Genomic DNA, 13,378 nt, shown 5'->3' on the forward strand with positions numbered 1-13,378 from the left:
AGAGTCTATTCCATGTACGGACGTACGTCACGAGTGACGTTAATACGTCTGTTCTGCTTGTCTGATTGAACTTGTAGCGCTCGGTGAGCTGGTTGTATTTTGCTGTCACTGCCAATATTTCTTACAATTTTACAATATCAGAGAAAATGCAAACAACACAATTCTCGGCACATTTTTTTTTTTTTTTTTTTACATATTTTTCACAAATATCTCCATCCCAAAGACAGGATTAATCTTGTTTTGACATATATGGTACATTAAGTTCATTTTTCTGTCGTGTCCGTGATGCAACAGTTTCTGCTAAGGGCACACGGGTACGTATCGAAAGACAGTAAGCCAGACATTTACACTGCACTGGGGAACTCCCGCCTGGGGATTTCCCGCCTTTTTACACCCAGAATATCCTACGTCATTCTATTTTCAGTAACAGTGTGTATTTGTGATTTTCTAAATCTCAACACACTATTTATCCTAGTATAGTATATAAAGTACCCGTTTCATGTGTTATTTACTCGGGAAAACAGCTACAAACCAGGGAAACATATTCTCCACAGGGACTTGAAATCAGGTGAAACACTGGCTGATTGGCCGATCGAGTTGCACCAGTCATTAACACACTTTTGGATGTAGATATGACCTCTAACCCTGACCCAGATGTAAATAATCTACACTTTGGTTATAGATGCATATTGACAGCTATCTCCATAAAATATATCGAAGTTAATTGTGATCTCTGTCCCAATATCATGTTCAGACCAGAAGTGATGTTTAAGGTTGTGTGTATGTACACTTGTGGAAGTTATTGTCAGTATGAACAACACATTAGAAGCCTTGATTTTGACATCATATATGATATGCATGACATTTTTTTTTTTTGATCTTTGATGGTATATGTCACTATTTATCGATTAGAATACTGCGAGTACATCTGTTACTAAGATGAACTTAGGTTTGTTTGTTTGCTTGTTTTATCACCACGTGTATATATATTGCAATCAGGATCGTTTTGAGGCTGGGTCTCCTTATAGTTGTTGGTGACTACAATGATGTACCTCACTGAACAACACACAAGAGGCCCTGAACGTATGCTTGGATAGATACCAATTGCTGTCTCATAATCAATTAATGTGTCATATTCCATAAAACTGAAGAATTGTGAAAATTATTACAGTGGTAACCCCCAAACCTTCAATTTTTTCGTGCCAGTATTAATATCTAAACGTAATTGAGAGTTTTAAATGTCGCGCAAATACATTAAGTGCAAGTGAGGATACAAATGTATTAAGTGAAAATGAGGAAATTAAGTGCAAGTGAAGGTATTAATGCTAAAGGAAGGGAAATAAAGGTTTTGGGGGTTACCAGTGTTATAAGATAACCAATACTTTATTAAATCCCCCACTTAAAAAAACTTGACACAGGTGTTCTTCAAGATCATGGGGTGTGCAACTGCATAACGCTTTATTTTCCGATCGGTCTACCAAGATGGCCACCACAGACTTACTTGCCTCTGACTGGTGAAAATTAGATATTGTTTGATTTCGATTACAATTGGTATTTGATATATAGGGGTATTAGGGGACTGCAAATTCCATTGCATGGGTATCATTGCTATATCAAGGCTTCTGATTGGTCGAAGTTTAGATATTGGATTTGGATGCAAAATGGTAAATAGGGGAAATCGAATTCAACCACATTTGCCATAGGAACCACATGGAGGAATTCAATTGGTAAAATTTTAGATGCAAATTCAACCTCACGGGTTCTCTTGCCATAGAACCACGCTGAGGCTTCTTATTGGTCGAAATATTGACATTGAATGATTTTAATGTAAACCATGACTCGTGCATGGAACCTCTGAACTCAAGACGGACATATCTATATCATCTTCAGCATTTATTTTTATCTGTCTTTCGTGCTCAACCAGAGTTATCGTCCCTCATCACTACACTTCATTCTTTCTGTGACACTCCTTTAGGTGTCACCCCACTAGTAAGAAGATGAAACTTTCCGAGGGAGGTAATATTGTTAGGTGTGTAACTTTTATTGCTGAAGAAAAATACATACGAGTCTATTCGTGTTTTTAATTGATAAAAAATACTATCTGTCGAAGGTGTAGCTTCTTTAACAGGACTTAGGTAATAAGATTACTATTTCTTAAATTTCACAAGATCATATATTCCACACTGAATTTAAAATCAGTAGAGAGGTTACAAGTTCACCAGGAAACAGAAAGTTCCTTGTTATACGACACACCCATGCTGACAACAGGTAGCACCATAAGTGATTCTTGTCAGGTGCAGTGCCTGTTAACGTCATGGGATTTCCAGCATGTCATGAAATGTGAAAAAGCTTGGTCACTTTTTGAATGGAACAGAAACCGACGTGAATATTTATAGAAGTATAATGCTTGGTTCCTAGAACTTGATTACCATACTAACTATTTAGTGTATGAAAAGATGACCAGTTATTAATCATAATTATACACTGGTTCTAATTACTGTGGTATGTATTCTCTACTGTACTTCTGTCAATCAAGCTCTTACCTCATCAAATATTTTATAATCAATTATACTTAACTTTTTGGAAAAAATTGCTAATGTCAAAATTGATAAAAAAAGTCGGATTGTTGAACATCATATTTTGTATAATTTGATCAAACTTAAATTGCTGAAGGGATATCTACCCTTATGCTAGATAAGAGCCTGTCGTCTACTATTTGGCTGTAGTGTAGATGATGCTATGAACTATTCAAGCATAATTTGCCCAAGGTATAAAATACACTTACCTATAAAAAAGATCATGCATGTACTTAATAATAACTGCCTATACAATCGAAAGTTGCATGCAATTATCAAATATACAGGCGGAGCATGAAAGACCTCCTCAGGTTACAATTAATTATTAATTTGCTTTATATTTATATGAAAGGCGATAATTTTAGATTTTGGCTGCATCCAGATGTGGTAGTACTACCTTGGACGGCTCCTGAAAAGTGTGGTTCAACCGACATTTACCCTAGTGTGTCAGATACCTCTTGATTTGTATCCTAATCTGTCTAATCTCAAGTCTACTGTACATTGTTCTTTTTGACAAAGACAAGAGTACCACTGTCATGGAAAAATGCCCTTCATTTTGATATTTTTCTTGAAAAGAACAAAAAAAAAACAAACAAAAAAAACAATTCAGCTTCAAAGTAAGGCACTTAATTATATATATAGATTTCAGTTTTTATGTCTTTCTTATATAATTATGAGGTGATAGTCCTTAATATAATGATGCTTTTAAAAATCTTCTTTTTTTCACTTCTCAGTATGCCCATGTCAAATATTGACTCACACAAGTGGTATTGTGGCATCAACAATAAATGGCATGATCGCTACTATTTTCTTGGTAGTAAAAAGTATTTGTTTTTATAGAAATTTGTCAGAGAGTTTCTGATTATGTTCTCTTGACAATGAATTGAATCTTGTACTCATGTAGGGTACAACATAGAATTTAATAAAGTTGTTAAGTAATGTGTCATAAACTTATATTCAAACTATGGAATTTGATTAAAAAATTCTATGCATGCTGGGGAAAGTGGAAATGCATTAATCCTTCTGAAACTTGTTAAAGAAGACATATTTTGGTTATGTGTAATGTACTTTACATATCTGTACAACCCACTGTTTCATTTCCTCCTTTTTTGACAACTAATCAATGTAAACATTCCACCCACATATTATCTAACTCGTCAAGTAATGAGTAATGCTTATTTAGTTTACAGCCCAAGACTAACATTGTTTTCATATTTGATATCACCTATTATTTCCGCAATACGTCTTTAATTTAAGACATCTTAAACAGGGACATTGCTCAGCTGGTAAATCCAGTTACGGCTTCCATCTTTATGGAATGTAATATGGAAATGATATCAATAGTTTACTTGTAAAATCCATTTAGAATTTCCTTCGTCTGACCGAGTTAATTTCTGAGACCAGATGCAAGATATACCTCATGACCTTGTGACTTAATAGCCTAGTTCTTACCCTCAGTTTCACTTCCTCCCGATATGTATATCATACAGGTACAGAAACAATATTGATTCATGTGATGAGCGTGCCCTCGGGCGAGGTATTCACTGGTACAACTGTTAATATTTCCTGTCTATTTCTGATCTTCCTTTTACGTTTGTAGGTAACATTTGTAAATACTTTTAAAGTCTGCTGACCTAAAATTGCAGTTATAACTATTCGGGTAATTCCTTCCTTCTCATTGTGGTCTGAAAATGAAAAGGAATATCCTATTAACTAATAAACTGTAGATGTTTCACAATACTCCGATAGTATATCCCCGGTAATAGTAAATACACTATAAAGAACCATGATTTATAGAGCTTAAGGTATCCTTACACTTTATAACATGGCCTCCACCTTTGGGATCCATGTGGGGCAGTTGCTTGGTACTAACTGTAGGCCAGTGATTTTTCTCTGGGTACTCCGGCTTTTCTCCACCTCCAAAACCTGGCATGACCTTAAATGACCTTGGCTGTTATTAAGACGCTAAAGAAAATAAACCTTAACCTAGAGCATAAGGTAGGCAGATAAATTTACTGTTTATCAGTCCTCTAATTAGACCAGTTGTTTTAATGTGGTTCCTCGTGATGTTTTTGTGTCCATTTTCTAAGTGTATCCCTTGACTAGATGTAATATATCCTTGTCTTTATGTTGTTGTGCAAATTCATATATCCTTTGTTTTAGCATATCCATTCTTCTAGTGTATCTATTGTCTAGCATATCCATTGTCCTAGTATATCCATTGTTCAACTTCTAGCATATCCTTTGTCCTAGTATAGCCATTGTCTATTATATCCATATTGTTCTAGTATATCCATTGTCCTAGCCTATCCATTGTCCTAGTATAGCCATTGTCTATTATATCCATTGTCCTAGTATAGCCATTGTCTATTATATCCATTGTCCTAGTAAAGCCATTGTCTATTACATGTATATCCATATTGTTCTAGTATACCCATTATCCTAGCCTATCCATTGTCCTAGTATAGCCATTGTCTATTATATCCATTGTCCTAGCATATCCTTGTCCTAGTGTATCCATTACCGTAGTGTATCTGTTGTATTCAAATACATTGTTCTGTATCTATTTTCTAGTGTAACCATTGTCCTTGTATATGCATTGTCCTTGTATATCCATTGTCCCTGCATATCCTTTGTCCTATCCATTGTCCTTATAAATACATTGTCCTAGCATGATGGTAACCTATAGCCTAACCATTGTCCTTGTATCTATAGCCATTGTCCTTGTATATCCATTGTTCCTGCATATCCATTGTCCAATCCATTGTCCTGGCATGATAGTATCCTATAGCTTATATTACAGTGTATATATTTACATTGTCCTGATGGTGCCAGATAGAACTTATAAATCACAATGTATGTTTTCAGAGATCCTGATCATATCCTCACCACCATCACCTCTACACAATCAGCTGTTAATGTATCCTCAACATAAATATACTATTGTGTTTTATAGGAAGCAAAACAGAAGGAAGCCCTTACTAGGAAACAGCAGAAGAACAAAGACAAACAGAAAGTGTTTGCCGAGGAAGAAAAAAAGACAGAACTGTTACAGCGGCCTAAGGATTATACAGTCAAGTTCCATTTTCCAGATCCCACACCTCTCAACCCTCCAATCCTCGGGGCTATGAGTAAGTGATTTGTTGTTCAGACCCAAACCCCTCAACCTTCCAGTCCTAGGAGCTACGTTGTTCAGACCCACTCCCCTCAACCCTTCAACCCTCCAACCCTCGGGGCTATGAGTAGGTGGTTTGTTGTTCAGTTCCACACACCTCAACCCTCCAACCCTCGGGGCTATGAGTAAGTGGTGCAGTCCTACGCCCCTCAACCCTCCAACCCTCGGGGCTATGAGTAAGTGGTGCAGTCCTATGCCCCTCAACCCTCCAACCCTCGGGGCTATGAGTAAGTGGTGCAGTCCAACGCCCCTCAACCCTCCAACCCTCGGGGCTATGAGTAATTGGTGCAGTCCTACGCCCCTCAACCCTCCAACCCTCGGGGCTATGAGTAAGTGGTGCAGTCCAACGCCCCTCAACCCTCCAACCCTCGGGGCTATGAGTAATTGGTGCAGTCCTACGCCCCTCAACCCTCCAACCCTCGGGGCTATGAGTATTAATTGACTGTTCCCTCTAATGACGGACTAGGCTGTTTAAATAACATTTAGGTAACATCCTTATAAGGTCAAAATACCACCAATGGAAATTGCTATAAAAATCCATTGACATTGCATTACAAGAAGACTTAATCAGCTCCAAAAAACTTAATGGTATTCACTTTTTATATGTTCCTGTGTTGCAAAGTAGCATACAATGTATTTCATTATATTTTGAACTGCACATGGATAACATTTTAAAGTTTAATTATCTCTGTTGCATTAGGATAAAAGAGTGTTTTCTTGTAAAATAGATACCTATAATTAATATTGTTGCGTTTATTTTTTGCAGATGTGAATTTCTGGTACAAGAAAAGTGAAATATTGTTTAAAAACTTGGATTTTGGTATTGATATGAACTCCAGAAGTAAGTAGTCTCACCAGAGAGAATATCTATATCTATCAGAATAACTGCTGAATGTCTGGTTGGCTCACTTGCCCAAAGTTTTACATCCTGCTCAGGTACAATGCAAACCCTCGACAATACTATCAGACCACAGTGCCCTCAAAACAAGGCCATGATATAGTCCAAGTAGCATGCTGGGTTAAATGACTGCCAAATTTATTCAAGAGAATCATGTTGACCTACTTTCAAGGTCACAGGGGTCTTAAATTCTGTAACAACTTCTTCTCAATAATGTGCCCCAAGGTCATGATATTGGGCTGCTAACATGCTGGGATAAAGGGGTACCAAGGGTATCCAAGTGAATGAAGTCCATTGACCTACTTTGAAGGTCACAGGGGTCAAATTGTGATACATTTTAAACATCTTCTCATTAAGTGAGATGCTCAGAGTCATAATAGCATGCTGGGATGATGGGCTACAAAGTTTGTTTAAATGAATAAGTTTGACCGACTTAGAAAGTTAAGGGGTTAAATGTGTTAAATTCTTAGCAACTTATGATTAGATAAAAGAACTTATTTCATGATACTTGTGCAGTAGAATTCTTTGGAAAGTTATGAATGTTGTTAAAATAAATGACCTTGACTGACTTTTAAGGTCATATGGATAAAATAGGTTAAAATCAAATCTAGAAAATGATACCTTACTCTCATATAAGAATGTAGAGGCATTCAGCTTAGCATCCAGCTGGTGAAGTTTGAAGTTGCATTGAAGCAGGTGAGCGATACAGGCTCATTGGAGTTCTTGGGTGTTTTTTTATCACAGAATTTACAGTTGTGATAAAAAAACTGTGATATTCTTGTAATATGTGTCTGTTTTGTTTGTGGGAAACACTCGAAAATAAAAAAAAAAATGAAAAATAAAGAAAGCACATTTAGAAATCTACTATTTAAGGACATCAGCTTAAAAAGATTGTTGAATTTGAGTCTTACACCGGAAGTAAAATGACCTTGACTATTTGAGAGATATGGCAAAAAGAGTCCTTGATTTATGTAAATGATTCCAGGTGCACCAGAACCCTACAACACTGTATGTAGATAATATAATTGTAGAATAACACTTTGTTAACAGTTGCCATTGTTGGACCCAACGGTGTTGGAAAAAGTACATTCCTGAAATTGCTGACACAAGAACTAGACCCAGTAAGTCTTCCCTGATAAATTTTAGAATGTAGAACTGATTGATTATTACATATTACAAACATAGCACCGATTAATCATTATATACAAATATAGGACCGATTAACCATTATATACAATCATAGGACCGATTAATCATTATATACAATCATAGGACCGATTAATAATTAAATACAAATATAGGACCGATTAATCATTAAATACAAATATAGGACCGATTAATATAGGACCGATTAATCATTATATACAATCATAGGACCGATTGATTATTTCATGCAAACATAGGAACGATTAATCAGACATTACTTTTAACATACAGCATAAGAACTGGGATACTGAGTACTTAAGTCTTGGAAAACTTGCATTGAAAACAAAAATTATTGCACCTTCCACTTTCTTTTGCTCAAAGTAAAAGTTAATGTGATGATATTTGATTTGTTCATTAAAATTCTACCCTTTTCAATACAGAACTACAAGAACAATTTTTTAACTGCATACTTCAATATATTTCCACTTGATTTTGTCATCCTAGGTAAATGGAGAAGTCAGGAAAAATCATAGAGTGGTAAGTAGTTTCTCTACATCTCAATTTAACCAGAGGAGACTTATACAATAGCAGGGGTCATCCTTACAGTTTTAACGGGTGGTAATTATGTTAGCTAACCATTGTATAGCCAGCTGCAGCTGATTAGTCGAGAATTTATTTTGACTTTAGCTGGGATTTTTTTACCAACTGTTCCCAAATAGAATTGATGTCAGGGAGAAATTGTTGGAAACATTTCAAACTAATTATTTTGAATTGATATAGTATTCTATTGGTGATTGTAACAACAAAACCAGTAGCCTTCAGAGTCATTAATCTAATGGTGAGTATCACTTGATTCTAATGATATTGTTTTACTGTTAACAGAGGATTGGTAAATATGATCAGCACTCTGGAGACCAGCTCAACTCAGATGAATCTGCTGTGGAATACCTTCAGGTCAGTACTAGGGAACATTGTTATAATTACCCTTTAGTTACTAATTAATGGTAAATCAAGATCAGCTCGAATCTAATTAAAGGTAGACCAAGGTCAGATTAAAACTAACTTATTAAAGATAGACCAAGGTCAGTTCGAAACTTGACCTTGCCAAGGCTTGTAAAAAAGAAAAATTGACTCATTTCATAAAACCTCATGAAATGAAAACACATTGAAGATCCCATAAGAAAAGCATAGTTAAAATCAGATCTGGAATTGACACAAATTTCAAGTGAAATTAAAGTGATAATTAAGTGGATAACCATTTTATGTGAGAGCACATTATTAAATTACCATATCCATCAATAGAAATGCAGAACCTTGAACCAGCAATGGATGTGAGATAGGTCCCTCCTGTAATCATTCTTCTCTCAATACTCATTTGGTATACACTGTAACAAGGGCTGTGATAGCTCAGTCAGTTAGTGTGCCGACCACGTAACCTCAGGTGAAGGTTTGGGGTGCATGGTTCAATTTCTCGGGAAGCTGTGAAACAGGTCTTTCTGTGCTGTCATGGTTGTGTCCTTGGGGAAGATACTTTACCCTAATTGCTCTGGAAGGCACGTGACTTGCTTCCCATATCCTGTTCAGTGAGGTAGTCACCAACTACTACAAGTAGACCTCGTCTCAAAATTACCCTAGCTGTTCAGGGGGCAATAAACCAAACAAACAAACAATCATTTGATGTACATAATAACAACAAGGCCAAAACATATTACAGTTGTTTAATCCATTAACATTTATATCCATATTTTCTTACAGAGACTGTTTAATCTTCCGGTCCAGGAATCGAGAAAGATGTTGGGAAAATTTGGACTTGCTAGTCATGCCCACACAATCAAAATTTCCAATCTTTCTGGAGGTCAGAAGTCAAGGGTTGCACTGGCTGACCTTTCATGCCGGGCTCCAGACGTACTTATTTTGGTAGGTGAAGTGAATGTTTTACATGTATGGTGAAGTGAATGTTTTACATGTAGGGTGAAGCGAATGATTAACATGTAGGGTGAAGTGAATGTTTTACATGTAGGGTGAAGTGAATGATTAACATGTAGGGTGAAGTGAATGATTAACATGTAGGGTGAAGCGAATGTTTTACATGTAGGGTGAAGCGAATGTTTTACATGTAGGGTGAAGTGAATGTTTTACATGTAGGGTGAAGTGAATGTTTTACATGTAGGGTGAAGTGAATGATTAACATGTAGGGTGAAGCGAATGTTTTACATGTAGGGTGAAGTGAATGATTAACATGTAGGGTGAAGCGAATGATTAACATGTAGGGTGAAATGAAGGTTTTGTAGGATAAAGTGAAGAGAATGTTCAGGGTGAATTTCTGTAATTGCCAAGTGTACTTATTTTGGTAGGTGAAGTGAATGATTTACATGTAGGATAAAGTGAAGAGAATGTTCAGGGTGGATTTCTGTACTTGCCAAGTGCTTTGATTTGTATGAAGAAGGATCACTTGTTAAATTGATAGTTTTTCTCCTCCTGTGTAACCATTTTTAATGTCCTGTGATATCTGTGTTTTTGGTAATCTTAAAAAAAACTCTGTAAAACCTATTTTGGTCAACTTCTCATCAGATATACATCTATACCTCTGTTAATTATTTCAGGATGAACCTACAAATAACTTAGATATTGAGTCTATTGATGCCCTGGCAGATGCCATCAACGCATATAAAGGAGGTAAGGAGGACATTAAAACATACTTTTTACGATAAGATTCATGGGGTTTAATCTTTCCTCCCAGTTTAACTTCTGATTAACCTCTGTGATATTCAAGGTCACAGGAGATAAATGAATTCTAATTACATCATCTTCTGATGAATCATATAGCCAATCGTCAATAAATAATAATTGACCAATATCATTCAGCAATAAGGAAATAGATTTACTTTAGATTTGATTTAGCCTTTCAGCATTAAAGGTGTTTATTTAGTATCAATATTAGGGCTATTTCTGAATAATCTAAGTATAGTTGTGAGGCACTTGTATTAAAATTTGATGGGTGGTGGATGTGAAACCCCTTTTTTTTCTAGTATTCCATATGCTTGATATGCTTTAAAATTGGATGGATGGTGGAATTTCAGATAAAATGCCTCCCTATCCTCCCACACGGCTAATTTTGGAATGGCCCATGCATAACCTTTATATAAAACGATAGGAAAGTGCTGTCAAATTTTTTTCAAATTAAATAAAAGTTAGAGAAATTTTGTGAACATCAATAACAATGGAACATTTACCTATTTGAAATATACCTTTCTATTTTAGGTGTGATCATCGTCAGCCACGACGAGCGACTGATTCGGGAGACTGACTGTCAGTTGTGGGTGGTTGAGGATCAGTCAGTAAATGAAATTGATGGTGGATTTGATGACTACAGACGTGAATTGCTAGAATCTTTAGGAGAGGAAGTAATGCTACCTCAGCCTGATATACTTGCTGAATGAGATAGATTATTGTCATTGACTTTCAAAGACAACAGAAAGTGTTTCCTAGAGACAAGTGTAATTTATATAAAGACTCTTCTAGAAAATGAAAACTGTTCCAGACAGCAAAAGATATCATTGTTGTTTCAAATTAATTAAAAAGCAACCTTTGGAAAATATTGTCTTTTTCACTTCTTTTTGTTACAATTTTTTAGCCCACCGTCATCAGGTGGTGGGCTGTTCAAATCACCTTGGATTTTTACAGTAAGTGTTTGTTATCACTACTTCTTGAGAAAGTACTAGAAGGATGTCTGAAACTCGATATGTAGGTTCCTTTTGGCCCCTAGTTTTGCCCATTCAATTGTGAGTCTGATTGGGAACACAAGATGGCCAACATGCAGCTATCTTGGATTTTGACAGTTGAAGTTTGTCATACCTATTTCTTGAGAAGTTCTGAAAGGATATGTCTCGCACATCATATGTTGGCTCCCCTTGGTCCCTTGTGCCAATTCTATTTCTAGTTTGGTCTAGAAAAAAAATGATTGACAGGGTGATAATGTTTTGACACTGGGGCCTGTATTGGAGATATTGGTGCCCTATTGTAATCACTCTGTCAGTCTATCTGCATCTGTCCATCTATCCAAAATTTTTACTCTTGTCAATAACGTAGGTATTTATTGACCATTTTACATGAAACTAGTTGAGACGTTCAGTTCACAAAAATGCATCCTCAGGTAAAAATCGAGGTCAAAGGTCATCAGGTTCAAAGGACAAGGTCAATTTTTGTATCTTTTCACTGATGAGCATTTTATGGTCATCTGACCCAAAAGGCAGGATGACCTATAGCCATTGTGCTCTGTCCTTCGTTGTGCGCTTTCAAAATGCCTCTCCTTAACCCAAAGTAGATTACTACCAAATTTGGTGTGAAACATCATTAGGGAAGGGCAATCATAATTTGTATAAATGAGGCTGGTCCGACCGTTGGGGACAGAGTGGCGGGGCCCAAAAGGAGACCAAATTTGGTGTGAAACATAAGGCTGATCTGACCCCTGGCGCCGAAGTGGTGGGGCCTCGAATGGGAACTTTGGTGAATGTTTGCTACAAAATCCTACTCTTCCTTGACCTTTTGGTGGATTAAATCCAAATTTGGTTTGAAACATCATTTGGGGAGGGCGGTCATATTATATGTAAATGCGGCTGATGGGGCCCAAGTGGCAGGGTCCCAAATGGGGATATTTGGTGAATTTTTGCTTTAAAATCCTACTCCTCCTTAACCTTTGATTTGAGTACAACCAAATCTGGTGTGAAACATCATTCGGGGAGGGCGATCATATTTTATATAATTGAGGCTGGTCTGACCCCTGGAATTTAAACCAAACATCCTTTGGGGAAGGAGAATAGATTCTGGTATCAGGGCCAGAGGAAACTAGACATTGATCAGTTAGAATGCCCAAGTCCGGTGTCGGTGCTAGAGGAAACTAGACATCTATCCGTCAGAAAGGCCAAGTGAAATAAACTAGACATCTATCCGTCAGAATGTCAAAGTCTGATGCCAGGGCCAGAGGAAACTAGCCATCTATGTATCGGAATATCCAAGTCTGATGTCAGGGCCAGAGGAAACTAGATATCTATCAGTCATAATGTCCAAGTCTGGTGTCAGGGCCAGAGAAAACTAGATATCTATCTATCGGAATAGCCAAGTCTGGTGTCAGGGCCAGAGGAAACTAGACATCTATCCGTCAGAATATCCAAGTCTGGTGTCGGGGCCAGAGGAAACTAGATATCTATCTATCGGAATGTCCAAGTCTGGTGTCGGGGCCAGAGGAAACTAGATATCTATCTTTCGGAATGTCCAAGTCTGGTGTCGGGGCCAGAGGAAACTAGATATCTATCTTTCGGAATGTCCAAGTCTGGTGTCGGGGCCAGAGGAAACTAGATATCTATCTTTCGGAATGTCCAAGTCTGGTGTCGGGGCCAGAGGAAACTAGACATTGATCAGTTAGAATGCCCAAGTCCGGTGTCGGTGCTAGAGGAAACTAGACATCTATCCGTCAAAAAGGCCAAGTGAAATAAACTAGACATCTATCCGTCAGAATGTCAAAGTCTGATGCCAGGGCCAGAGGAAACTAGCCATCTATGTATCGGAATATCCAAGTCTGATGTC

At 37.0% G+C, this 13,378-nt stretch overlaps 1 protein-coding gene across 1 annotated transcript in view; it reads left to right on the forward strand.

Moving 5' to 3' along the window:
- Window positions 1-11,394, forward strand: part of LOC117321801 (ATP-binding cassette sub-family F member 1-like) — a 46,529-nt gene extending 35,135 nt beyond the window's left edge. The window contains exons 12-19 of the mRNA XM_033876377.1: window positions 5,533-5,707; window positions 6,518-6,592; window positions 7,700-7,770; window positions 8,300-8,332; window positions 8,678-8,749; window positions 9,551-9,712; window positions 10,399-10,471; window positions 11,057-11,394. Coding sequence (XP_033732268.1) covers window positions 5,533-5,707; window positions 6,518-6,592; window positions 7,700-7,770; window positions 8,300-8,332; window positions 8,678-8,749; window positions 9,551-9,712; window positions 10,399-10,471; window positions 11,057-11,235 — 840 coding nt within the window. The 3' untranslated portion in view covers window positions 11,236-11,394. The remainder of the gene's footprint in view (window positions 1-5,532; window positions 5,708-6,517; window positions 6,593-7,699; window positions 7,771-8,299; window positions 8,333-8,677; window positions 8,750-9,550; window positions 9,713-10,398; window positions 10,472-11,056) is intronic.
- Window positions 11,395-13,378: the final 1,984 nt, after the last annotated feature.

Source organism: Pecten maximus, chromosome 2, assembly GCF_902652985.1.
Source record: "Pecten maximus chromosome 2, xPecMax1.1, whole genome shotgun sequence".
NCBI classification, from domain to species: domain Eukaryota; kingdom Metazoa; phylum Mollusca; class Bivalvia; order Pectinida; family Pectinidae; genus Pecten; species Pecten maximus.